Source organism: Micromesistius poutassou (assembly GCF_964030765.1).
Source record: "Micromesistius poutassou genome assembly, chromosome: 3".
NCBI lineage: Eukaryota > Metazoa > Chordata > Actinopteri > Gadiformes > Gadidae > Micromesistius > Micromesistius poutassou.
In genome coordinates, this window is record NC_140273.1 from 6,054,638 (window position 1) to 6,079,433 (window position 24,796).

At 43.9% G+C, this 24,796-nt stretch overlaps 2 protein-coding genes and 1 non-coding gene across 3 annotated transcripts; 1 reads left to right on the forward strand and 2 right to left on the reverse strand.

The window, feature by feature from the left end:
• Nucleotides 1–12,791: 12,791 nt before the first annotated feature.
• On the reverse strand, nt 12,792–15,973 carry LOC311340523 (cerebellin-1-like; the record flags this gene model as incomplete). The annotated part of the gene is made up of 4 exons (XM_084465394.1): nt 12,792–13,093; nt 14,717–14,848; nt 15,273–15,449; nt 15,877–15,973. The coding sequence occupies 4 exons, from the start codon at nt 15,971–15,973 to the stop codon at nt 12,792–12,794; spliced, it is 708 nt and encodes a 235-aa protein (XP_084321520.1).
• Nucleotides 15,974–18,670: 2,697 nt separating this feature from the next.
• AC3HAE_011278 (transfer RNA arginine (anticodon CCG)) lies at nt 18,671–18,743 on the forward strand. The gene has a single exon. It is a non-coding gene; the product is annotated as a tRNA-Arg (tRNA).
• A 910-nt stretch (nt 18,744–19,653) lies between these two features.
• On the reverse strand, nt 19,654–21,651 carry LOC311340180 (tubulin polymerization-promoting protein family member 3-like; the record flags this gene model as incomplete). The annotated part of the gene is made up of 3 exons (XM_084465064.1): nt 19,654–19,845; nt 21,113–21,266; nt 21,461–21,651. 3 exons carry the CDS (start codon nt 21,649–21,651, stop codon nt 19,654–19,656), a joined length of 537 nt encoding a protein of 178 aa, XP_084321190.1.
• Between the last annotated feature and the right edge of the window lie 3,145 nt (nt 21,652–24,796).

The window sequence follows — 24,796 nt, forward strand, 5'->3', positions numbered from 1 at the left end:
AACCAAGAGACAGCACCAGAACATCTGTGTCATCAGCTATGATGATCGCTGCCTTGTAGCCAGACTCTGCTGCATGGAGAGCATGCAATAGCATGCGGGTGTCAGCTTCCTCCTGAGAAGATCTCAATTGTGTTACCTCCTCCCACTGGTCCTTAGTGATTTTGAAGCAGACTTCTTCACAAGTAACATACAGTGTCTTGACCTGTAGTTTATCTCTGTGCTCAGGCCGTTTCCATTCCTCCACCAAGAACTTGATGAGACTGGTTTTGTTGGCAGCGCTGCAGAGAAGTTTCCTCCACTGCTGGATATTGTGGCCAGAAACTATGTTTTTAAACTGGATCCCAATGTCTGCACCAGGCCCGTTCCTTCCATTAGGCGGACTAGGCGAATGCTAGGGGCGCCAGAGAGCGTCAAGGGGCGCCCCAGGGAGGGGAGTTTTTTTTTTTTTTTTTTTAATAAATACTTTTTTATTATACTACTATTTCACAAAAACACAACAATGTAACAACAGTACATATAATCTTGAGTATTTAAACAATGGCGAAATAATTTATATTTTCTTATTTGGGTTTTCTGTCTGCTGCCTGCACCCTGCAGGCAATACCAATTTTACCACGGTCCCTAATTGATTGCACACCGTCTCTCCCCGCCCCGCCCCCCTGCTCTCAGTGATGACTGACTCATCATGAAAAGGCAAAAGCCCTCTGGCGCACAAGGAAAGAAGAAAAGAAAAGAAGAGGAGGAAAAACGTGAAAAAGACAGAGGTGATGAATGATGATGTGATGAAATGAGTTTAACTAAAATTGCAGCACATATATATATACACATATACAGGTTACTTACAGCAGTTTCTAGCTAGCTCACTAGCTCACTGCTGCAGTCACCCTCCATGCAGTTAGATGTGGCTGTCAACTTGCTGGAGAAAACCAGAGATTCCCTCTCACACTACAGAAACAGCGGATTTTCTGATGCAAAGACAGCTGCAAAGGAGATGTGTGAGGAGATGAACATCGATGCTGTTCTCAAAGAAAAGAGGTTGAGAAAAACTAAAAGGCACTTCAGTTATGAGTCTCCAGATGAGCCTATTGGTGATCCACTTCAAAAAATGGAAACCACATTTTTTAATGTGGTAGTAGATACAGCCCTGTCTTCACTGGATGAGAGATTTCAGAGCCTGGGAGAGGTGTATGACACATTTGGAGTGCTCCTCAAATTTCCTCAAATGAAAGAAGAAGAGATGCTCAAGCACTGTCAAACCCTGAGCACTGCACTTACTCATGGTGGACAGCCAGATGTTGATGGAAAGGAACTTGCTCTGGAAATGCTAAATTTTCCAACATTTCCATCAAACTTCACAAACATGGAACTTTTGACCTTCCTGCATGAGAAGAAGCTGACAGAGATTTACCCAAATATGTGGGTAGCTCTAAGAATATCTGCCACTCTGGCTGTTACAGTGGCTGCTGCTGAAAGGAGCTTCTCAAAGCTCAAACTAATCAAAACATACCTGAGATCTACTATGGGGCAAGAACGTCTTAGTGGACTTGCCATTATAAGTGTAAATCATGAGGTCTCAAAGCAGCTGTCTTATGATGACGTAATAGATAACTTTGCTGCTAGAAAGGCAAGGAGAGTAAGGCTCTAGAATTGAGTTGGGCAAGAGTCTATTTGAGGCCATTAGACCACTCCAAATGTGCAGACTCAGTCATTTGCCACTTGTTTCCTTGACTGAGTTTTTATTATTATGCATATTGCACAGCAACAGGTTTCTGTAAAATTTTCTGTAAATATTTTGTGCACTGTTACCACTTTACTTATTTTACTATTTGTAATTTCTTATTTTTGTTTGTATTTTTTTTAATATATTTTGTGCTATTTCCTTTATTTATTATTGTAATTCATACTTGTTGAATTAATGCAACCTTATGCATATTGCGCTGTGCAATACTTTTATTTTAGCATATATTTTGTGCGGTTATTAAAATAAAGTCCAAAGACTAAAAGCTACCCAGTGTCTGTGTGAGTGTATGGAGATTTTGTGGGCTAATTGGCTGCGGGGGGGGGGCCGGCAGAGATCTTGCCTAGGGTGCCAAATTGGTCAGGAACGGCCCTGGTCTGCACCTCTGTTTGCCCTTTCTGAATGTTTGATTGACATGTCCTTGTAAACATCAAAGACAACATCAATCCGTTCACTATCGCCACCTTCATGCAAGACCTTGGCTAAGGTTGATTCTGCCAGCTGTGCAAATGTCTTGTCATTCCCTTTCATTTTTTGCACCAGGCTCATTCCATCGATGATGGTTGTTGATGGTTTGGGGATTACTTCTGCTGGGGCAACACTCTTCTCCAACTCTCTGGCAAGAGCTGCTTTGTTCGTTTTACGAAGAGATCCATCCGCATTAGCTAGGGTCCATGGCACTGGTCCCAGGGGATGTGCTAACACATCTCTCATGTGTAGTTCTCGGCTCTGGGCCACCAAAATCATGTGGCCAAACAGATTCCTATCAGCCTTCAGAACTACATCCTTGGCTTGCCCTTTGTTGCGTGTTTTTTTCCCAATATCTGAGAATGTTTTCAGCTTCTTCTTTGTGATTGTGTCATAAAACTTTTTAATTGGTGGAGTTGTCTCAAGACGTTCATGTTTGAAAGCTTGATAGGCTTGCTCTCCTATCTTATGAGCATCAAGTAGGTCATTGACCACATGTGGTGGGGCAACAGTTGCTGTTGACAAGCTGACAAACTCACATTGGTCTGGACTAAATGGATTCAGCCAGCAGTTGTCCAGGATATCAACAATGGACTGAACACCAGCCTCATCTCTTCTGATCCTGGGCAGCTGTAAGTCTGGGTGATTAAATTGAGAATCTCCTTGACCTACCATCTCCCTCAGCTGCCTCAGGTAGGCACTGCGGTACTCTGAGGTTAAGTAGTACTTGTAGACAGCCGCGGTCTTGAGGCTGAAGCCTTTTGTTCCGCCAGATGTTTGTGTGTCCTTGTTGACAGTCTCCTCAATGGTCTGGTCAACAGGAATTCGTCCAAAAGGATTTCTGCTGCCAAGTTGGACGGAGAAGCCTCCTTGCAGGAAGTGGGCATGCACTTCCGGGTGATTTGCTGGCAGCTGTGTCATTGTGGCATAATAGTATGACAGGTAGCGGGCGTAGTTAAGCTTGTCATACGCAAAACACCAAGGGATCATCTCTCGGATGCATGCAAGGTGCAACATCCAGTTCCCTTCTCTAGAAGCACGAATTAAGCCCAACATGATATCTGTCATATCCAGGTAGGACATCCAGAAAGCTGAAAGACCTTGTTGGTTTCGGAGCGAGTCCAGGTAGACCTGGAATAGCTGTTGGGTGAGGGTGAATGAATCATTTTCAAGAAGCTCTGTGAGTGATGCCTGACAGATATCACCTTGGAAGCTATCAATTCTCCTCAGGGCTTCTTCCATGTGGGACATCTCTGTTGGATGTTTCTCCTTTAGCCACAGAAGGAAGCTTTTCCAGGCGAGCCTCATCAATGCTTCATAGACAAGCTTATGCAACCTGACAGCTCGATTGTATTTTCTGCCTTCCATCACTCCAGCTATTGACCCTTCCGCAATAACACCAGACTCCACACAGAGGTCCCTTAACCCTCCATCTTGGAATCGTTTTCCCAGAATGGAAAGCAGAATACAAATGGTGTGGAAGACCCCCATCCTGATGATAATATTTTTGAACTTCTCATGCTTCCACATGATTTCTGCTGCCTTAGCATACAGTGCTTGGTCAAACACACAGACGATTGTCTTTAACTGCAGGGACTCCATGATGCCTATTGCTTGGTTTAGCATCTCATACACAGTAGACAGTTCTGTAGCAGGAGCATTGATTGTTGGCAGGTAGCCTACCGTGTCCTGGACCACTGTGACATTGTTGCGGACCTGAATGTTGAAGCCAGTCCAGCTGCTCACGGAAAATACTACGGCATCGGCGATGATACTGCACTGGTGGAATTTCTCCCTCACACAAATCTTTGGCTAAGTCCAAAATTGGGAGATGTTGTCTGATTTCTGCTGCCCTCAGCAAGGTTTTCCATGAGTCCAGATGTTGGGGTGACACCAGGTTCGAGTCGGAATCCCCATCAGAGCAGTGGATGATACATGCCTGTTTCCGCAACAGGTTGCTGCTGCCTTCAACTGAAGTTGGATTCATTTTTACGCAATGACGTGAGTCTCTGAAATAGACAAATGAATATTTTATTTTTACATGTAATTAAAAGTGTAAAAATGGTATAGATGTGCTCCCCCCACTTCTAATAGTAGCGCTACACCCCTGCATAATACCTTAAGTCACTGCCTTCATGCAATGAAAAAAATATAGTTGTCTCGAAAGAAGTCACTAAACAATGTAAAATGCTTCTTTAAATACTCATGCACATGCATATATATATTGTATGCATTTTCATAACCCTTAACATGCAATAAAAAGTTAGTTCTTACCAGTCAGCTGTGACAGCTGTGTCCCATTCAGCTTTGATTCCTGAAAGAACTGCTCCATCACCAAGTAATAGGCCACACTCACTTCATCAACAGCGATGATACTGCACTGGTGGAATTTCTCCCTCATACAAGTCTTTGGCTAAGTCTAGATTTGGGAGATGTTGTCTGCTTTCTGCTGCCCTCAGCAAGAACAGTGGATGATACCTGTTTCCGCAACAGGTTGCTGCTGCCTTCAACTTAAGTTGGATTCATTATTACGCAACGACGTAAGTCTCTTAAATAGACGAATGAATATTGTGTTTTTACATGTAATAGTGTAAAAATGAAATGATCAACTCATTTAATTAGACACAATTGTGTTTTATTTATAAAAAAGGAGCAGTGTGATGTCCAAAAAGAGTGTTATATGACTTTTAATGTGCTATTAGCTGTCTATGTTCTTTTTGGAATTAATGAAAATTCGCCTATAGAGGAAAATGACAAAATGTCAAAAAAATATAAAAAGCTGCTCCTGTGAAAAGTCTATCATATTTTAATTTACTTATATTGACCCTAAAAACAATTTAGTACAGGTAAGGTTTTGCCCACTCAAGTGATACCGATATCTGGACTGGCCCAAGGACTACTGTGCCTTCTGAAGCCGTGCATTCCAAAATGTTTTGTCTGGAGCTATGCGCAGAATCACACAGTCCTTCAATGTCCACACTACAAAGTCACAGTAGGCACTCTCTGTTACAAACAGTTGGGTCTGGACCTGGGTGTAGTACTGGTGGTTCTTATTGAGGTGCACCTGACCATCAACAGCATGCAGACAGACGTTGCGGTCATCTGATGAGTACGCACCAAGGATTGTGCTGTCCTTGTACTTCGCGGGGCATTTCACTTCTATGCAGCCTTTCCCACAACAAGTGCAAGTAACAATGGCATCTGGCGATGCTCCTACCTGTGGGAAGGCCGGGTTGACAAAAAACCCACAAGTTTCCACTTGTTGATCGGTGTGCTGATCCTTTGTTTGGGCAGTGTATGCCTGCCTCGCTGTCTCCTCATGTTTGATGCCCCAACTGGTGGTTGCTGTTCCCGGCCCACGTGTAGGATAACAAACCCTCTTTATGGTGGAGGGTGCTGGTGAACTAATGTCTGTTGCATAAACACAATGCATTGAGGAAGCTGTGATTCTTCCAGCCCGTGCAGCAAACCAAAGTGATGAGTTGTGCTGTCCCCGCGTCCTTCTCGCTATCTGCACTGCCTGTTCCTCAGACACATCAGCAATGCTCCGTATGGTCTGGCAGTGCTTCTGCAGCACAGGCAAGTCACTCCTATCAAGGCCGCTTCCATTAGCCAGAGACTGTAAGCTGCGGATGGGCCGAATAGGGTCTCTGAACTCATCGCAGTATTCGGGTAGCACACTCAAAATTGCTGATCTTGTCCCTGTCGTGCTGATTTCCTGGTAGAATACTGCTAGCTCTTCCGGTGTTGGTGTCGGTGTGTCATTGGCTGTTTTGGCTGGATTATTGTGGGTCTCACCGTCTATTCGTCTGTTTAGAGACCTCCGTGTAGCTGCAGCAGATATGAAATTGATGCGTTGGCCAACCTTTGGCAAGACCTTGTTGATGCTGCTTGGCAGCTTCCAGTAGGCCGGTTCGTCTGTGACTGTGGCCTTCTCCTTTAACCGTACACAGGCATCGACCATAAACAGCAGGGCTCCGACATGGGTGCACGACTCCGCTACACCAGCCATGCATGTACAGTGGGCCGAACACACTTGCCCCGATGGTTGAGGATGACCCATGGGGTGAGTGGAGGCTCGCAGAGCCGTCGTGAATGCATGACCTGTTAGATACAAGAGGTAAATAAATTAGAGAAACAGTAAAAAGCCTTGAAGACAAGGGACACATTTTATTTCAAGTTACAGCCTAGTCTAGACCCCCATTTCCATTTGTATGCAGCTTTCCAGATTTACATTTGTCTGCAGCCTGAATCTCACAGACCTTTCATTCACACCGTTAATGGCTTGCTTTAGTCTAACCAGACCATTAACTACCCTAGCCTAACCAGAACTGGTTTGTCTACTTCGAAGCCCCCAACACACAATGCCTAGTATGTTTCATTGGGCTAAAATCAAATTAGCATAACAAGCTGCAAAACATGTGGGAAGTTAATCTAACGTTTGTGTGCATGGAACACCTCGTTACAATCTAGTGTTTACGAAACAATCGCGGTAAATTACTTTGTCACCTTGGTCAACGCAATGTATTCACAACACATTAGTATTAGCATAAAACTCAAAAGGTGAAGCAACTTACCTTTGCCAGTACAACAGTGTTTTGAGCGTTTGGAGGCTTGTAGATGGCCAGGTCTTGCACCCAACCACAGCAGAATGTCTCATAGCTTTCTAGCGATTTATGGCTTTTAAATTCTTGCATCGTATATTGACTGATGCCAAAAACCAAGTAGTTCACTATGTCCATATATGTGCAAGGTGGTTAAAGGTCCAGGTCTCTGTCCCATTCTGCTGCAGGTAGCTCGTATGGGTCGACGTTGTTTAAGTCTGACAGCTTCTCCTCATACCTCTGCTTGGCGCTGGTAGTGAGTTTGTTCCTGTAAGGACCCTTTTCCTTCGCGTTATTCTTCTCCATTTATTTCTATCGTAATTTCTCCTGCGTCTCTGCGTCTATGTTTCCTCATCTGTCTGTATGCCGCTCTGACAATGTTTCTCCTGGCAACCGTGCTACCAGCATGGCGGATGGGCTCAAACCCCTCCCCTCCCCAAAAACCACGTGACTCCTCATTCTCAAAAAGGAGAATTAGGAGTCACGTGGTTCACACACCGTGTGAAGTTATTTTTTCGTTTCGGCAAGTAGCCGTGTAATAATGTAGCCTATAGAACGTCGCCGGTTATTATCTAAAATAAGCCCCTTAAGGGAGAAGACACCGCCGCTTCAAGTCGGGGTCCGGTTCGCCCTGTCGGGGCCTACCGTAATTTCCCGTATACAGGCTGCATCATGGATAAACCGCAAGCCTTTCATTTATGTATTTAAAAAAGCAGAATAAGAATAATTATGTAATGAATAGGCATATAAAACCCTTCAGCCAAGTGATCACTGCAAATCGATGTTAAACTTGGACTTGCTTTCCCCCCCTTTAAGACCAACTAGGTCTACTGCTTGGCACGCATTTTGTGCAGCAGCTATATGGACCGTCTTTCTTTAGGCTTAGGCTACTGTCTCCGAGTGCGTGTCGCTGTTTAAAACCTGACGAGGTGTTCACCAATGAGCTAGTTTACCATAATAAGACCGCCATACAAAATGAATAAAGACAGCGAGGATGCAGGGAGTTCAGCAAGGCTACAGCTGAAGATCAAGGTAAATAGGTGCTGATATATTTTAAACGTCAGCATTAGAGGAATTGACGTGAGACTGCTTTGCTTTTTGCTACCTGTCTGTGTGCGCCGTGCGGGCTTTGCGCACCGTCAAGGGAAAGAGGCGGTGGTTGAAAAAAATATTTCGACCGCTTATTAAGTTCGTTGCTTATAATGGTTTATTCGTTTCCCAGTATTTCATTAATTTAGAAGACAGTTTTGTTAAAAAAAAAAAAAATTGTGAAACACAACACTGCCAATGTGGGTTAAATCCCCAACGGGGATTTATAGGCTAGTTTTACCGCGAGTGAGTGTTGAAGAATGAATGAATGCGGGTGATGCTTGGTGCGCGTGTGTGCGCGCCCATCTGTCTAAACACACGCAAATTAAACACGTAAGTGTATGAGAAGGAAATCGAGTCAGTCGACCTGCGATAAGCAGCTGATTCTGAACGGACTCGTTTTCGAGATGGACGTGTTCTAACACATTTTTAATCAATGAAATGTTAACAACCGTATATATCTGACCATTTCATTTTCGAAATTTTAGGTGAAGCCGAGCTTCCCTTGCAGTCGAGAAGTCGCCACTACGAAAGAATGCAATGTATCCAACTAGCGGGATCTAAACAAACTAAGCTCCAGCGAATTACTACAATGCAGAAGTAGTGGAGAATGGCGAAACACAGCAACTCTAGCCTACTCTCAACCAAAATAAAACTAATCGCCGCCCGGTGCAGCAGTGTGAACTGCCCAGTTTTTAGAACGTCTCAGCCCGTCTCGTCGCAAGGAGTCGCAAGGAGTTGCGAGTTGCAAGCAGTTGCGTCGCGAATCTTTGGTCTGAACTGGGCTTTAGCATTATAAGCAGTGGCGGTTTTAGGCACGGGCGAAAAACGAGACACACGAGAAAGAAAATGATCCGCATTTTCTATTAACGATAATGCCCCCCCCGTCAACAAATCCGCCACACATTGCTACCTGGTCTGTGAGAAACACTGCCGTGATCCAAATACAATCGCGGCTGCGACGTGAATGCACGGTAAAGTTGCGCAACACAGGTGGAGCTTATTGACACAACATCATGAACCAAGTCTGAGGCTAAAGCTAACCTCAATCGACCCAGACATCACAGAACTCTGTTCACAGAGACACGCTCTCACTCTCTCACTAAGCATGATAGGCCCAGAGTCGCCATTACCAATTTCTTTTTTATTATTATTCTTATGGGTACATTCCCCAGGATTACTTTGAGAAGGTCACAGTAGGGCCTACTATTCTTAATTTTCAATTTGTGCCTGAGTAGGCTACATTCTCCTTCAAACCTAAACATTATATTCTGACCTGTTGTTAGTATTGTCTCGTTGCAAGTGTTTAAATACAATACATGAGTTTACATAGTCTACAGTTGATTGTTCAGTCAAGTAAAGTTATGTGAATAATAAATCATATTATTAATATTAATGCCTCCTTTGTAAACTTTATTTTAATTCCGGTGGTACTTGGAGAGCCAAATCATTTCTAAGGTGGTACTCATGGTAAAAAGTTTGAGAACCACTGCCTTAAGGTTAGGGTTATTACTCTCTAACCATTCAGAAAAAAGGGGGATAAACCTACCTCCCGGCTGTAATAGTGGGGTTTGTGAGGACGTTGTTTTTGTTCTTTCTGTCAAGATATGTTAATGGATTTTTAATGGGCAGGGCAACAGCATTTATTAATAGCATATGAACAAAGATCACGTGAAGGAGAAGGAGTAAAGACAGGTGTCGTGCCAGAAGTTGATTTTTGCCAGAAACTGATTTCCGGTCCGCGGGAGCGCGCACGGTCTGTTAAAGTTGTGTTTCTGCCTCAAAATGGCTTGATATCACTCAGCAAAGTAATACTGACAAGATTTGATGTCAACCAGTGCTTGAATAATGTGTAAAGGGCCATTACAGGGCCATTACAATGTAAAAATCAGCGGACCGGAAATCAGTTTCTGGCAAAAATCAACTTCTGGCACGTCGTGCCAGAAGTTGATTTTTGCCAGAAACTGATTTCCGGTCCGCGGGAGCGCGCACTGTCTGTTAAAGTTGTGTTTCTGCCTCAAAATGGCTTGATATCACTCAGCAAAGTAATACTGACAAGATTTGATGTCAACCAGTGCTTGAATAATGTGTAAAGGGCCATTACAATGTAAAAATCAGCGGACCGGAAATCAGTTTCTGGCAAAAATCAACTTCTGGCACGACACCGGCGCGGGGGGCCGTGAAGATGCCTGAGGAGTGGGATGAACGAGGCGGTCACATGACACTGTAATGCGGAAGGAACAATAATATAGGAGATAAAATAGAGATCAATAGTAATAAAGTGGATAACATAAATCATATAATAATGTAGTGTAATCGTAATGAATTTTTACATAATATAACACTAGAAATGTTGAAAAAGTACTCTTCCGAAGAAAATGTGGTGTGCAGCTTGCTGAAAATAACGTTTCAAGTGCCTAACAGCATTTATTAATAGCATATGAACAAAGATCACGTGCCTCTTTTAACAAATTAAGTTGAGTTGTCTTTGTTTAAATTATGCCCGTATTTTGCATATGTCATCTGCATAGCAACGTATACAAATTTGTAAACAATAATAGTATTACAATACACTAGTATTACAGCACTACAGTGACCATTACTGACCTACACAGTATTAACCAACACTAACCAGTGAAAACCATCACTAACCAGTAATACTAACAAAAACTAGCCATCACTAAACCAAACTAACTTCACTGACCAAAACAAACCTTTACTAACCTATGCTGACCAACACTAACAAGTGGTAACTTACACTGATCAACACTTACCAGTACATACCTCCCTGGGCAACACTAACCAGTGCTTACCTACACTGAACAACACTAACCAGCACTTACCTACCTGAGCAACACTAACCAGTGCAAACCTACTCTGATCAACACTAACGAGCACTTACCTACCCTGAGCAACACTTACCAGCACTAACCAACACTAACCAGCACTAACCTACCTTTACCAACAGTAACCAGCAGTTATCTACCCTAACCAGCTGGTACTAACCAGCACTAACCATTAACAACTGATAATAACCCATAGCATCATGCATGTGCAGCAGGCAGGTTATGTTTCATGTCACTCAGCATCCGTTCTCAGACCAGTAAACCCAACAGTGAAGCTCTCAGCCCTTTGAAAACTGAGACAGAGCAGAATGCGTTGCCTAAAGAGAGAAATCCAACGTTCATGTTTCTCCTTTTATTTCTAGCCAATTGCTATCCCACAGCCTCTTTAGTCAGATTTTGTGTGTGTGTGTATATTCAGTCTGCTCTGAGGAGCTTTGCATGGCGGCTAGTTTCTACGTCAACACAATTTGTTTATTGACCCTCCATTAATTGGCTGAAGGATGAAAGATTACTTGGCAGGCCTCTGCCTCATTTGCCTCTCCGGCTTGTAGCGTAATTCCACTCTCATACAATTGTTGTGAATTGCTAGTCCCTTTTTTTGGTGGCTTACATATTGCTGCACGGGGGTTTACTTTAATACATAGGCACACATTCATTTAAATGAGGACCACTGTGCGACCAGAGTGTTGCATTAGTCAGCTGAATGCAGGCCGGGTTGAATATTCATCATTTATTCAAAAGATTCATGTCCTTATTTAACGTTGAGAATATTGATTCTTTGGATTCTTTGAAGCGAACTTTGAATTGGAACAGTACTTGGGCTATAACTGATGCCGTTTTACAAGAACACAAGTACACAAGTACAGAAAAGAACGCAAATTGAGAAACGGCTTATCTCTATCTCTTTCTCTCTCTCTCTCTGTACATCTGCCAATGCAGCTGAACTACGCTACAGCTCTGCTGTAGCCCAATTCAAGGGAAATTAGCTTTATTTCCATGAAGCGATAAACATGTAAATTGCCAAAGCAGTCTATACTTTTTGATTCTCTCTCTCTCCTCTACCTATCTATCTATCTCGCTATCTCTCTGTCGGTCTATCTCTCTCTACTCTATCCCTTTCTCTCTCTTCCACACACATACACAAACACTTTTGTGCTTGCTCGTATTTCATAGTTTCTAATGTATGACACACATTATGCAGTAACATACTATACCACACAAACACACACACACACACACACACTCACACACACACACACACACACACACACACACACACACACATACACACACACACACACACACAGATGAATAAAACAAACATACATCTTTATCCGGATATTGATCAGACTGTTTAATAATAAAACACATTGGGATCCTCAATGCTGGGGACATTAAAGTTACACTCTCATTGTGTTAGATTGTTCAGTATTACCACAGTGTAATGATACGTTCCCAAAGTGTATGTGTTGGCACGTATGTCCTATCAACCTGTTCCTGACAAATATGGATTATTATTAATACATTGAGGTGAAGTTTATCTTACTAAATTAGATCACAAAAATCGGATTTGTCTGTATTAGGAGAGAGCTGCTTAAGTTGAGGTAGGTAATTAGTTAGTAGTTTAGGTAATAGGTTAGAGATGGTTAGGTTTAGGATTTAGGTGAGAAATGGTGGTTTCTATTTTAACTGTGACTGCCAGGTCCAAACAAGGGGTGCGTGGTGTGTGTGCATGCTTGCCTGTGTTTGCGGGTGCATGCACGGGCGAGTACGTATGTTTGGGTGTCAATGTGCACTCGTGCCTGTAGGTCAATGGGTGTGTTTGTATCTATGTGCAAGCGCGTGCAAGTACGTGTGTGTGGGTGTGAGTACGTATACGTGGGCATGCAGGCCATTGTGTGTGCGTGCATGTGAACTCGTGCCTGCATGTCAGTGGGTGTGTGTGTGCATGCCAGTGTGTGTGTCCGTGCATGCCAGTGTGTGTGTGTGTGCATGTCAGTGGGTGTGTGGGTGCATGCCAGTGTGTGTGCGTGGGGGACAGGCAGGTCAGGACTCCATAGCGTGCACCATGTAACCCGAGAAGGTGTTGCGGCCCGCGGTGTCGCCGCAGAGCATGCGTCCGGTGCGCAGCAGCACGTACACCTGCCCTCCTCTCTCCAGGGAGACGAGGAGGCCCTGGGTGCTGCTGTCCTCTGAGTCCTCGCGGTTCTCCTCCCACACGGACGCCATCACCTCCCCGTTCCGCATTAGCTGCAGCTGGAAGAACATGCGGTCCCCTGCGGAGGCCCTCCTGGAGTAGGCTGTGAAGGAGAAGGAGTAAAGGCCGGCGCGGGGGGCCGTGAAGATGCCTGAGGAGTGGGATGAACGAGGCGGTCACATGACACTTAATGTAATGCGGAAGGAACAATAATATAGGAGATAAAATAGAGATCAATAGTAATAAAGTGGATAACATAAATCATATAATAATCTAGTGTAATCGTAATGAATTTTTACATAATATAACACTAGAAATGTTGAAAAAGTACTCTTCCGAAGAAAATGTGGTGTGCAGCTTGCTGAAAATAACGTTTCAAGTGCCTTGTGTATTGGAAATGTACAGTAGAGTGAAGTAGTGCTGTGATTTGATGCTAGGGATATATGTTGTTTCTGGGGTATTTTGGATGATTGCTACGGTGGTCGAGGTGGTTGCTGGGGCATGGCATGAAAATTTCACTTTATGAAGTTTTCTAACATTAATATGAGTTCCCCTAGCCTGCCTATGGTCCCCAAGTAGCTAGAAATGGTGTTAGGTGTAAAACAAGCACTAGGTATCCTGCTCTGCCTTCGAAAAAACAAAGCTCAGACGCACCGATTTGGAGTTTGGCCCCATATGTCGTCATAAGGTATTTCCACGAGACTTGTAGTGGGGGGTTATCTCAGCCATGGTTGAGAAGGAATTGGGGGAAAGGAATTTTGGCTTTGACTCCCTGAAGTACATGAACCGCGACATGGAGGAGAAAGGGATTGTTGCCTGCAACTGTCTCCCGCCGGACCCCCACTGCCCGCCCACTGCCCGCCGCCGCGAGGTACCACCGCTGCAGGGCGGTGGAGGCGACGCAGTCGTTTCAGATTCATTTTATCCTCTGGAGGCGCACACAGCTTGGCCGTGATAATATATTATATGATAAAGATATCTATGTATAATATGATATTATTTAGTTATAGAGCTCCTGGACTCCCGCCGGAGCACCCGGAGTGAATGGAATATTACAGAACATGGCCAAAAGACGTGTGCGCCTCTCCATTGCGATAAATCCACTGTAAACACGAGCGTATGGTACCGTGGCCGCTAACTGCACAGGGCCACACCCCCACCCTCCACCTTGACCCGCCTCAAAAAAACGGCACGTTTGTGGAAAGCTCATTGTGGGACTGGCTCGTAGTGGCTGTAATTCTGCACCAAGGCTGAATTTCTTGAACGTCTTCAAATACTGTATTAGGGGCCCACTAACAGCTATATAAAAGCATTCATAAAGTAGCATGGCATGGGATCCTTAAATAATGTATATGAGCAATCACATTGATATTAAGTAAAGTTGTAAAGATTGTTCTAGTATAAAGAGTTTAATAGGGACATTTGGAAAGAATATTTGCACTATGTAAAGTGAATATTATTATGTGTATTAATAATAGTAATGATCATAATAATTTTATCATCATTATTAATACTGGTAGTAATTTTAATATGAATAATATTGATATTTATATAATGGTATATTAGTATCAGTATTATTATTATTATTATTAAGATTACCATTCTTCTTATTATTTATTAAATATGAATATGAATAATACTTTTATTAATATTCACATTAATATTCAATCAATAATAATAATGATAATCGTCATCTTAATAATAATAATAATACTGATACTAATAGAGTAAAATTAACAGTTATCTTAACAACAATAATAATAATGGCACTCACCTAGGGCAGGGTTGTATCCTTCTCCGTGGTTGAGGGAGACGGTGTTGTAGGGAACGGACACATCGATGGAGAACGGTCCGAAGCAGTTCATGCTGGGAATCCCCGAGGCTGTGAAAGCCACCCTTCTTCCCCCTGAGAAAAACCAGGACAGTACCAAGATAGTCAAAATATCATAGATGATATGACGTCATATTGACGCACGTAACAAGTGTTGAGGATCATGCGCTTTTCTCTGCTCCTGCCGGCCGCCCTGCATGGGTTATGAATATAATAACAGACAACACATGATGTGCCGACATTTTGAGTACGATCCTGGCTGCCGTGGTACATATGGTCGCCGTGGTGGTTGACGCGGTACCTACGGCTACCATGGCATTTAAGGCTGCCATGGCTATTATGGTTGCCATGGTACCTAAGGTTCCCATGGTCCCTAAGGTTGGCATGGCTGTTATGGGTTGCCATTGTAGTTACGGTTGCCACGGTACATATGGTTGCCATGTTACCCTTGATTGCCATGGCGCTATGGTTGCCACGGTTCCTATGGTTGCCATGGTACCTATGGTTTCCTGGACACTGCGGTCCAGCTGTTTGATGCTCTGCCACATATCAGTGAGTCTGGCATAGGTGAGCTCCTCCACCTCGTGCATGCGGCTGGCGGCGCAGCAACAGCCCACCTGGCGGAGCGCACAGTCACAGCTCCACCCGGGGCACGGGAGCTCCCCAGGGAACGCCACTGATGGATGAGAACCAGACTGTTACTGTCACCCCCAGGGAAGGGGGAAACAGGGGACATGTTGTTTATGGTAGCTTGTAATTGAACACAACACTTTCAATTATACAAGTTTTTCTTTTAAAGTTGTATGCTTACAGTATTTTTATAGAAAATGCTTGGTTTTGCCACTTGAGCATACTTTATTAGTTTTATCTGAGAATGTTAGCATTTTACTTTTACCATGGTAGTATGGTCTTACTTGAAGTACTTTGACTAGGTGATAGGTACTTGAAGAGTTTGCTCTTTCCATCCATGAATAAAGCGAGATATCTCTTACCACATCAAACGTCCATGAACAGTTTGCAAACCGTTCATCCACTTTATAACCCATCACAAGGAACAACAGAAACATTGATATCATCTACTATTAGAGGGTCGGATGGAGTACCTGCTGCCTCTCTGAGGCGGAAGATCTCAGACGACTCCTGGGCCCTCGCTAGGTGGAACACTCCCACAGCCACCAGAAGACGCACCGCAGCCCTCATCTCAACCAGCGGTAGGACACGACGCAGGTGTGGAACAGTAGCAGTCTGTAGCTCCTTCTGTAGCCAAGCTCAACCTCTGGTATGGAAATAACACAAATAAAACTACAGTTTAAAGATCTGGGGTGCATATCTAAAAAAAAAGTAACTCGCTACAACGACGACGACACCACCACAACCGACAGCACCACCACCACCCAGGACCTCTCCTCTGCCTTACATCCACTCCAGCAGCAACAGGGAAGGGAAGATTGACAGACTCCTGTGAGATGGAGGAACTGAGGCTCCTGGCTGGCGGGTGCATTTTATTAACAGGTGCATTCAGTCCCCAGGTGGGTGGAGGGAACCTGGGTGGCCGGTTGCTCATACCAGGGGGACAATCGACCCATAGAAAGCTTCTAATCCCTGAGATCCTTCTCTATTGCATCTGCATCTCCAGCCTTCAGATCCTCATCTAGCCTAGGTGTGACCGGCAAGGGCAGGAGGGTGTGGGGGCCGGTTTGATAGGGTCCCCAGTGTGTCGGTAGAGTCCCCAGAGTGCAGGATCATCTGATCTGTGTGTGTGCGGTTTATGAGGCCAAAGGTGTCTGGTTCACTGATAAGATCACGCCGTTGCTTGTTTACGATGATCTCTTTTTGTCCCACATTAGCTATGGACTGTGTTCGTGTGTGTGTGTGTGTGTGTGTGTGTGTGTGCGTGTGCTTGTGTGTGTGACAAAAAAAACCAATACAATGCGCTTTGTTTTTAGATGCAACACAATGGATTGCATGCAAACAATTTGATGGAAGAATGGCTTTAAGACACCTCACTTGACGTCCGACCTCTGGGATGTGACGAAGACAGCTGACACCATTAACTTTAGTGTTCTCTAGCGGACCCTAGTGGTCCCTACGGGGAAGATCATCAAGCATCGCTCAAAATTTGAGGGACTACAAAAATGTCACAATTGTGTTATCTATTTATTTTATACATATTTTATACATCTTTATTATTCATCAGCGCATTTCATTGTATATTTCATTTGTATTTATTGATACCTGCTCCCCAGCCCTGTTGTTGGCCTATCCCTGTCTTCTCCGACTCTCTCCATGGTGGACCAGGCTGGTTTGCAGGGAAAAGAAGGAAGTAATGTCCAAGTTTGGATAATGGAATAAATGTCTGTTCTTTATTGTTTTAGTGAGGTGAGTGCTGCAAGCAGCGCTCAACTATTATTCTCATGCTTTATTCTTTCTTTCTTTCTTTCTTTCTTTCTTTCTTTCTTATTCTCCACAAATTTTGGGACCTGACTACTTCCACAATTTTTAGAGACTCCATTCCAATTTTAAAATATTCACATTAGCTTGGAATCGTACGGAAGAGGATTAGGGACACATTTATTTTTTACTTTTACAATGTTTTACAAAGTTACGAGTGATCACACACACGCGCGCACACACACACACACACACACACACACACACACACACACACACACACACACACACACACACACACACACACACACACACACACACACACACACGATTCAACCATTTCAAACTTTATCACAACAGCTCAGCTATCCTATATTTTATCTCAAATGTAGGCCTATTCAAACTTGATCACTTAAGCTATTTGTTTAACTCCTACTCTCTCTACTATCTGCTTCCAACTATTTGACATTTTTGAAATGGTGTGCATTTTTACATTGTTGTTGAATGATCATTGATCATTCCACATTTCTTAACTTCATAAACTATGTGGTTTGTTTAAACATATTTTCAACCTCACTTTACACTACAGCACTCACAGCATTTTCTACGTGAAATGCTTTTTCTAGTTTATGGACTGTCTCAACCAAAAAGAGATCGCACTCCAGTGTTCAGAATGCGTGAGCACCAGCGGGTTGCAGTTCGCTTAACAGACAGAGGGGTCAGTAGTGAGTATGAATGTCTGATTCCTACATATAGCCTACATTTAACTTCATGTCATTGTATTTATTGTGCCTTTTATTGTGCAAAAACCAACTGGACAGAGTGCAGAGTTATAGGAATCAGGGCACCAGGTTTTATTTCTATTGATATGTCCATGAACAACATATTCCCTAGGAAACCTTTGTTGTGGGGCCAGGTACGGTGAGAGCTGGAGGAGCTGTCCTCGTAGGTTCACATTACTAGGCGGAACTAGGTGTGCGGTGTTAGGTAGCTACACGTTTGTTCTTCTAAAGGTCATGGCTAGCTTTTCAGGGAAATTGTATCCAGGCTTTCTGAAAAGGAAGTCTGTAGAAGCCCGTGACTCATTATGTGTAACAGATCAACACGAAAATAGTATTTTTTTAAATTCTACTCACATTTTATTTACATTTAGGATATATATAAATAATTTCCATTTGTATTTATTGATCGCTTTCCTCCTTCCACTTCTTCCCCATGCAAAAAGTCATCTCTATAATCAAAGCACTTTGTAAACGTTGTTTTTAATGATGCTATACAGATGTTCTTATTGTCTTTCACAACACATTGTAACCTGCAGCTTGTTATCAGAGTCCACTGTTATTTAAATGTTACTCGACCTAATCAGGAGGTAGCTCCAAACTCAGGTCCCCCTCCCCCGTGTTTGCTCTCCCTCTGCTCGTCTGTTATCCAACTCTGTTGTTATGTAAATGAGTGAATTCGCCAGTAAATGGTATGGTATGGTAAGTTATCGTGTGGTACACCAAGGACCCAGTGGCCTAATGGATAAGGTATCAGCCTCCGAAGCTGGGGATTGTGGGTTCGAGTCCCATCTGGGTCTAGTTTTAATCAGTTTCATTTCGGTTTCTATATAGTTGACGATGACTATCTAAAACGTAGACAACCAAAGAGATACAGATTCATCGAATTAATTCCGAAAATAGACATCGCATTGGTCTTATGTAGTGTTTTTTTTTTTTACATAGAAAAAACGATCTTAATAAAATGTTCATTATAATCTGCATTCTTATAAAATATGTAAATAAAACACAAAATAGATTAATTATAAATGTACATTTGTCATTTAAATCTAGAAAACTGGGACACAGGGTGAAACTATTTTATTATTTGCCAACAAAACATATGTTTAAGGATTTATTTATGAACAACCAAGGTGTAGGTGTTTCAGCAAGTCACATGTTGAAGTGCTAACTAGGAAGAGCGATTATAAACATTATCATTGCTTCAAAACTATTCCATACCTGAAATAGCTATAATAACTTCATTAAGAATGTAGTTATGTTAAGATTTCCATTTACTCTTTTCAGATTAGTGGCTGTAATAGAGAACTCTTGTTTGGGGAACATTTCATTTTAGGATCTGTAGGCATCCTTTATCCAAATGTCCTAGCCCCTAAATGCTTTATCGTTATTCACCATGGGTGGCTTTGTATTAAAAGCTTTATATTAAAAGCAATGATTCAATCATAAATGTCTAGTGTTAGCGTCACTGGCAGTATTGAATGTAGGTTAGCACTATTCTTTCCAACATATGTTGCTGAGTATATTAAATATATATTGAAATAATCTTTGTATTAGTTGCTTGTTCTCATTCTCTTGTAATGTCGAGCAAAGATATGTATCTTATCACAGACTGATGTTGCATATATTATAATAATATATTTATACATACACAGGCCTATATAAGCCACACCTCAGGAGCGACTCAACCTAGTGTAAGCTCCAGTTGGACTAGGCCTCCTTCACTTTGTCCTCGTATGAACCTTGACCTTTGTAGGCGCCCACGTATCCACTGGTGTCCGGGAGTTCCTCCCTCCCGGCCTTGCCCTTGCCTTTCCCGGACTCGTCAAAGCGCTCCTTGTGGGAGCCCGTGTACTTCGTGGCGTCCGTCAGTCGGTCCACCGCCGCGGCCTTCGCCACTTTCTGAGGGTCGGAGCACAGAGAGGGCGGACACCATCGGATCAGAGGGCTGTGAATTGCTTGAATTATTGATCTGGAAGTTGAAACTGTAGAATGGTGTATTGGAACAAATCAACATTATTTTGGGGTGTGGTCGGAGAAATGAAGCCCCTGAGTCATGCAAGGTATTTGCATATATAGTAATGTGTGTGTGTGTGTGTGTGTGTGTGTGTGTGTATATTTATTTGTGATAGAATGGTCTGATTTCCCATCGCCCCCCCCCGGCTGGTTCTCTGTCCCCCCCTGGTTCAACCTCAAGAAACTAATATAGAAAATCCTGGAAACGCCCCTGCTGCTGAGAGGGAAAGCAGGGACTGGATCGAATGAAAGTTGTCAAACCAATGAACTTGTTTCAATAAGCTCAAGGAGGTCTTTATGTAAAAAATAGGTAAAAAATAAATCCCAGACTGGAAATTCGGGAATCATCAAAGCCCACTCCTCTTTAACAGACTTGAGTTAGAGATCATGTCACTGAGTCTGAAAGGGGGGGGGGGGGTAACATTACAACTGCAGAAAATACTGAAGTATCTCCAAAGTACTAAGTAGTAAGACAATCACATTCTCAAAGTGCTCGGTCACAACGTTCTAGTGCTTTGTTGAATCTCACCCAATAATTCTTAACCAGAGGTTGGATTTAGAAACTGCCTTTTTCTGCCAAGCCATTCATTACCCAGGTCTGCCTTTCTTTAACACTTTTTTTCATTTTTAAGAACAAAGATTCATTATATTAGCTGGTTCTTAACAAAGTCAGGCCATTTCACAGATGAAGAGCCTAGACACTTGAGGCTTCTCCCTTCTCCATAGGACTTGGTCTTCGACCAAAAGTCCTGTAACAGGTAACCTAAGGCACCTGTGGTGCATATCTGATAGGTTTTAATAAAATAATGCACACTTATTCAGAATCATAATCAATCCACCTTCCTGGCTAGCCAACCCTTAGCTGACTGTTCCTGAAATAATTTCACCATACAAGTAAAAAACTTGCAATCAGCAGTGCTGCTGACCAAACTTGGTTTGGATAAGATTGTGTGAGAACCATGAGACTCAATCAAAACACAAACTCGGGCTAGCAAAAATGTCTGTCAGCTTTAGGAGAGACCAACTAACTAGAGAGAGAAAGAGACAGACTTAAAGAGCCACTGAAAAACCCATAGCACAGAAAAAAAGAAGGCAGTTCCCCAGCTACTGGAAGAAGCCCACATTGTCTTGTGTTTTTCCCGCTGCCACTCACGGTGACGCCCACGTTGGCGGGCCCCTTGCCGGCGATGAGGCCGTAGAGCAGCGGCAGCGCCTCCTGCTGGTCCTTCCCTCGGAAGCGCTTTGGCGCCAGCTCCACCAGCGCCTGGTTGAACTGCTCAAAGGTAATGACGCGCGCTGTCTTCGCCCTGCAGACACACACAACACACAACATACAAGCACACAAAGGTACATACGTGCATCTCAGTCCACCATAAGGTACGCAAACGTTATGTTATTCGAACCAAATACCAGCTCGGCGCAGAGAACCGAGGTGTACCTATGGCGGCTGTTTGAGGCAGTGGTATCGATTGACCTGACTGAAGACGATGGAAAGACTTACTTGACCTTGGTGAAGACGATGTCCACGTCCGTTGCCGTGACGTTCTTGCCGTCGATGACTCGGCAGTCCTTGCAGAGTTTGGCGAAGTTCTTCCCATTCATCTCCTTCCCGGTAGCCTTGGTATCTCCGTGCACTGCAAACTTCCTGAAGGACACTTCGGCCTCCGCAACAGACGCTGAGCTCTCTGCCATGCTGCTCACACACACACACACACACACACACACACACACACACTCTGATCTCCTTGCTGTCAGTATGTGGCCCTATCGTCCATCATGAAGCAGCGCTGAAAGCATCTTGATGTAATGATGTGGTTTGGACCTAAGAAAAGCTCTCTCCATCTTCTACTGACCTTTTTTCTCAACTGTCAAACCCTGTACCGTACTGCCAAACCTTTCCTCTGTAATCTTAACCCATCTGCCCTACTCTCAAACCCTTCTGCTGTCAAACCCTTCTACTGTCAAACCCTTCTCCTTCTGCTGTCAAACTCATATTTTATCTGTGACTGTAGCCTGATCCTGCCCTTCCGATCCAATAGTAGTCAGCTAGTCCTTCAAGACCTTACTGTACAGTGCAGCTAAATTGAGAGTTAGGGACAACGATAGTGTCTTTATTTGGTAGCTAGGCTCCCTGGTGGTCAATCCCCTAAAGTCCTCTGTCTAACCTGTGGGCATCCTTAAGCAACATGCCCTAAGCCGTACCTGCTCGTTATAATGATGAGTTAACCAAGGTCTCTTCAGATAAAAGCGTGCTAAATAACTAAATAAGCGATCCATTAATAAGTCATGGTGCAGCCGGTCTTCAAGCGGTGGGTGTGGTGACATACCTGGTAGGATCCTGGGTTCTGTGGTAGGCTACGCTCTGAGGGTGGAGCCCTGGTCTGTTGTTCTCCTCTTCCTCCTGCTCCTCTTCCTCAGGGTCCTCTTCACCTGTCGCCTGCCGTGTCAAACAATGGCTAAAGAGAGATGGAGAGATACGGATTGGAGAGCAGAGGAGGGAGAAAGAGGGAAAGGCAGGCAGGGGTGACTAGGGAAGGGGCAGAGGAGGAGGAGGAGGGAGCGCGTACAGGCCAGTACAAACCATGACATCATCTCTGGTGTGGGTGTAATCACTTTAACTTCCTCTCCCCCTCCCTCTCTACTCCCTCTCCTCTCTACTCCCTCTCTCTTGTTTACTCTCATCTCTCCTCACTCTCCTCTCTCCTCCCCCTCCATCGGTCCTCTCTTTGGTTTCCTCTCTCTTCCATCTCTCCTCCCTCCCTCCCTTTCGTCTCCTCCTTTTCTCCCCCTCCCACTCTCATCGCATTAAATCTCCTCTCCACTCTCCTCTCTCCTCCCTTTCTATTTGTATGTCCTCAGACCTTGGATCGGAGCTTCATCCGCCACACCCAATTCTCTCCATTTCTCCCTCTCTCTCTTCCCCCTGCCTCCCTCCCATGTGACAATGGCCGTCTTGTTTACAGCGATGAGAGCAGCCAATGGGCAGAGGATTTGCCTCTGATGTAACTATTTTGAACTACAGCCAATACAATAAATAAATACAAACCTTGTGTTCAGACTCTGCTGCTCTCTGTCCAGTTCTTTAGAAACTGGGGCACTTAGCACTTTGTTTGTAGTATCTCCATTTTTTTATGCCTTGATTCGTACATCGCTTTAAATTAATGGGGTATACTATATACATACAGTGCATACATGATACGATCACAGGACACTTAAGTTATGACTGCATGTTTCCATGGTCGTTCTGTGAATGAATCGCATACCAAAGGTTTGTATGGTGGACTGACAGGGCAGGGTACCCCCTCTAGTGGCTGATTTGTTGAACTTCTCTGCTGCTGTGAGCGGACCAATATAGCATTAGGTAGACAGACAGGCCATACAATCAAACGGACTCAATTCGGGAAACCGAGTCTGTCCCATTAAAAATATGTTGAAAAGGCAATACATCCATGTGAAAAAGATGACATTGCTGTATTGCTCAAAAGTGGTTGGTGTTCAGTGGCGGTTTTAGCTACGGGCAATACGGGCAGCCGCCCGGGGCGGCATTATAGGGGGGGGCGGCACGAGCAAACGTGCCGCCCACCGTCAACAATTCCGTCAGACCGCGATCGCGCGCGCAACTTTCCGTGGGGGGGGGGGGGGGGGGGGGGCGCACGGAGGAGGTCTCGCCCGGGGCGCAATTCAATGTAGAACCGCTGCTGTTGGTGTTTCTCAACCAACCGAACATAGTGTTTTTACTTTAATCTTGCGTCTGGCTGTTGAAAAATAGGGTTAGGGTTAGCTTCATCAACCAATTGGCAATTACTTAACTCTGAGAGGACCCCTAAAACCCAACCCATAGAAACTACTAACCCTATACCCTAACCATAGACAACACCCTCAAACCCCCACAATAAGAACCGCTAACACTAACACTAGAACTGAAAACGAAACCCTGATACCCAACACATTGAAACGACTTATCAGTGTGCGAAATATATTCGGGGGGGGGGGGGTCCCATCTCCCGATTGTTGCCCAATATTTTTCTCATGCAGTAGGCCTATAGCATACTTAGCAGACGTCAAGGCGCAAAGTCAAAGTACTTTGTGGGCGGTTCTATGGCGCTGTTGCTATTATGACGGTGAGATAAATGAGCTTTGCGCCCGGCGCAAATCTAAAATGGGTTGGGCTGAAACCAGTAGGTGTGTTTTGGGCGTAACATGCAATAAACCAATGAGAGTGGCATCTCCCATCCCCTTTAAGAGCCAGCGCATTTTGACTTGAGTTGATTTTTGACAGCGCGTTTGCAGTCTCCGCAGAGACAGATGCATGACCACATGAATTTCAAACTTCAAATGGCTCAGTTTATGGCCAAATAATAGGCATAATTAACACATGGAATAGCGTTTTCTTCTCCAACTTCAGAAAGACTGATTCGTCATGTAAATTGCAGCAAAGACAACTTAAAACATGCGGACGCGGTCCTCGATGGCCGCAACTGTGGGTCTATTTAATGATATGCGGCAATAGTATTGCCGCATATCATTAACAAACATCGTTTGTTACCAGTATTGTATACATTATCGTTGTCGACTAGTGTTAATAATATGCATGTGTCCCCCTGTTAATATACATCGCCATGGACTGCATTATGCGTTACGTGTTTAATTTGCGTGTGTTTAGACAGATGGGCGCGCACACACACGCACACCAAGCATCACCCGCATTCATTCATTCTTTTAAACACTCACTCGCGGTAAAACTATGTTTTCTCACGATCAAATACTCATCAATCCTAAAAGTAATGGGCTTGTACACGATGTCTGGGTCAAGAAATGTTTGCTGTACGGTGTTTGC